We start from the raw sequence: 2,504 nt of genomic DNA on the forward strand, positions 1-2,504 counted from the left end.
GGCATTTCGAGCGGGAGTCGAACGTAGGGCCTCACGAAGTCTCAACTCGGGCTGAGGCCGAGGCACGTGCTGGCTTCCCTCGGTGATGCCATGTAATATGGCGCCATTTTTCAATTTCTTTTGGAACGAGCCTGGCCTGAAGGCCGAGCCGAGGCACGTGCCGGCTTTCCTTGTTGATGCCATGTCATGGCGCCATTCTCGAAACAAGCGACTGCGGTCCCCTTCGCCTGATGCGCACGCACACACCGTACGGCTTCAAACTGGCGCATCGGTTGTCAATGCTCCTGTCGATGCGCGTATTCAGAGGGTGTCGGCTGACAATAGGCGGGACGGTTGCGCAGGCGATGCCTGTCTTGCCCCCTTCTCCCCTCAAGCGTCTGCGAATGGCTGCGCTGGCCCCCGTAGCCCCTTCTACCATTGATATAGACTGCGACGCTTACCAGATGGGTGTTGGAGACGATGATTGGGAGGAGGGTCAGGCTGCTTTTGGCGCTGACCAAACTCCTCGGGTTCTTCGACCAGCGGTGAGGGATAAGATCTGTCTTTGAGTATGCAGCTGATCATCCCAGGACTATACTATGCGCTCATGGATGCTTCAGCACCGCGATGAGTACTTAAGGGTGTTGCTCTGGCGTGAAGGGAGGGGAGATTTTGGACCGTCTTGCCCAAGCTGCCAAACAGGCGAGCCTATCTATCGGTGTTGAGATTGTTTTGGCGGGGCCATGAAATGCGGCTCCTGCTGCGTTCGGGCCCATCAAGAAAATCCCTTCCATACGATCGAGGCGCGTTTTTCCTCCAGCCTTAACTTCTTGGTCTAATAACAGGTTAGGCTTGGAACGGCAGTTGTTTTGTGCGGCATTCTTTGAAGGCGCTTGGCCTTCGGATTCAACTTGGTCACCCTCCGCTTCAATCATGCGACAGACCTATTGCAGGCCGGGACGACTTCGTGCTCCTTCACCATGGGGGCGTTCTAAACGTCTCGGTGGATTTCTGTGGATGCCACCTCTCGGGCGACCCCTGCTACATCCAACTCTTGCGGGCCGGTATGTTCCCCGCTAGCACCGATGTCCCGAGAACTTGCGCAACCTTTTCCTGCCTGGATCGTTACCACTCCCTCACCCTTCAAGGAAAGATCACTGGGTACGACTACTATAAGTCGTTGGAAGCATTGACCGATGCGACTGGCCTCAAACCCCCAGACCGATACCAGGTCTTTCTCCGAATGGCACGACAATATCGGCATTTATTGTTGGTCAAAAGAGGCGGGCGTGGATACGACCAACGCGGAGTTTTGGGGACGACGCCCGGCGAGCTAGCTGTTATATGCCCAGCATGTCCTCGACCTGGGGTCAATTTGCCCACCGATTGGGCGAAGGCATCTCCTGCCCAAGCGTATGCGTCTTTTATGCCGCATTTCCTTGCTCATGGTCGTTTTCAGTGGCCTCTATGTTTTCTTTCTCGCCATCGAACGTTGGCGGGAACCACGGGCTCTGATGCTGAAATGGAGGAGGGTACGTTTTTTGTTTCTTTCGAATGCGGCACTGCTTTCTAAAGCGGTTTATTAGCCCTTCGGATAGAGTGGGCCAAAGCCTACGCTCGAGTTCGGAGATGGGACGAAGAGGTCAACCTTTTGCAGGAGGAATGGCGGCGCCTCCCGGAATCCTTTGCTCACGAAGAGAACCTGTGGGCTCAAAGAGCGATATCGGTGCCTGTCGGACAGATCCCTTCTGCAGACGCTGAGGGAATGGTGGCGTACACCGGTCAAGCATGTTGCTTTATACCGAAGCCTAGCGAGGAGGGCAGAGTCGATTCGAACCCAACCGAAGCTGAGAAAAGGCCAGCGACGGGAACAATACCAGGAGGTTATGATGAGCTGGGGCAGCATCACCGAGGAGACCGAAGAGGCCAGCATTAACACTGATGGGGACATCGAAAAGGATGAAGACGATTTGGAGGACGGCAACGTCACCGACGAGGACCTGTTGTTGACAGGGGAGGTGGACGATTGGTGAAGATGGCGGACATATCGGGCGTATCGGGCATATCGGACATGTCGGGCATTGCGGATGTATCGTTTGAATAGATTATTTCGATTATTTGTGGAGCGGCCGCTGATTGCGTTGATGTAATCATTAGGTATGCAAGGTGTGATGATGCCATCAATGAAAACCATTGATTTGGTGGGTATTTCGGCTGGTGTGACCACCCGTTTGGGTACTCGACATCTTTTGCATTGGACCGGTGGATAACTGTCCACATCTTTTGCAAAGGACTGGGCATATGGGGTGCTCACACGGTGGAAGATGGGAGCTGGGCTCAATCGACAGGAGAGGTCGAATGGGCATCCCGCCCTCATCCCCGCCGTTTGCGCCCCAAAATCCACCACGGCCAGCCACCTGACACTCCAGATAGGTCGTATTTCGCCAGAACACAGAGATGAGACGCCGAGAACGGCGCCGAACGCGAGACCGAAGCCGGATCGGACCGACGACCGACGAGCCGTT

General features: G+C 55.2%; 1 protein-coding gene across 1 annotated transcript; it reads left to right on the forward strand.

The window, feature by feature from the left end:
* Positions 1–230: 230 nt before the first annotated feature.
* Positions 231–2,012, forward strand: MIND_01165500 (CxC2 domain-containing protein; the record flags this gene model as incomplete). The annotated part of the gene is made up of 4 exons (XM_037368175.1): positions 231–524; positions 830–1,511; positions 1,566–1,804; positions 1,860–2,012. 4 exons carry the CDS (start codon positions 231–233, stop codon positions 2,010–2,012), a joined length of 1,368 nt encoding a protein of 455 aa, XP_037215101.1.
* Positions 2,013–2,504: the final 492 nt, after the last annotated feature.

Source organism: Mycena indigotica (genome assembly GCF_014461135.1).
Source record: "Mycena indigotica strain 171206Taipei chromosome Unknown Mind.scaff0011, whole genome shotgun sequence".
Taxonomy (NCBI): Eukaryota; Fungi; Basidiomycota; class Agaricomycetes; order Agaricales; family Mycenaceae; genus Mycena; species Mycena indigotica.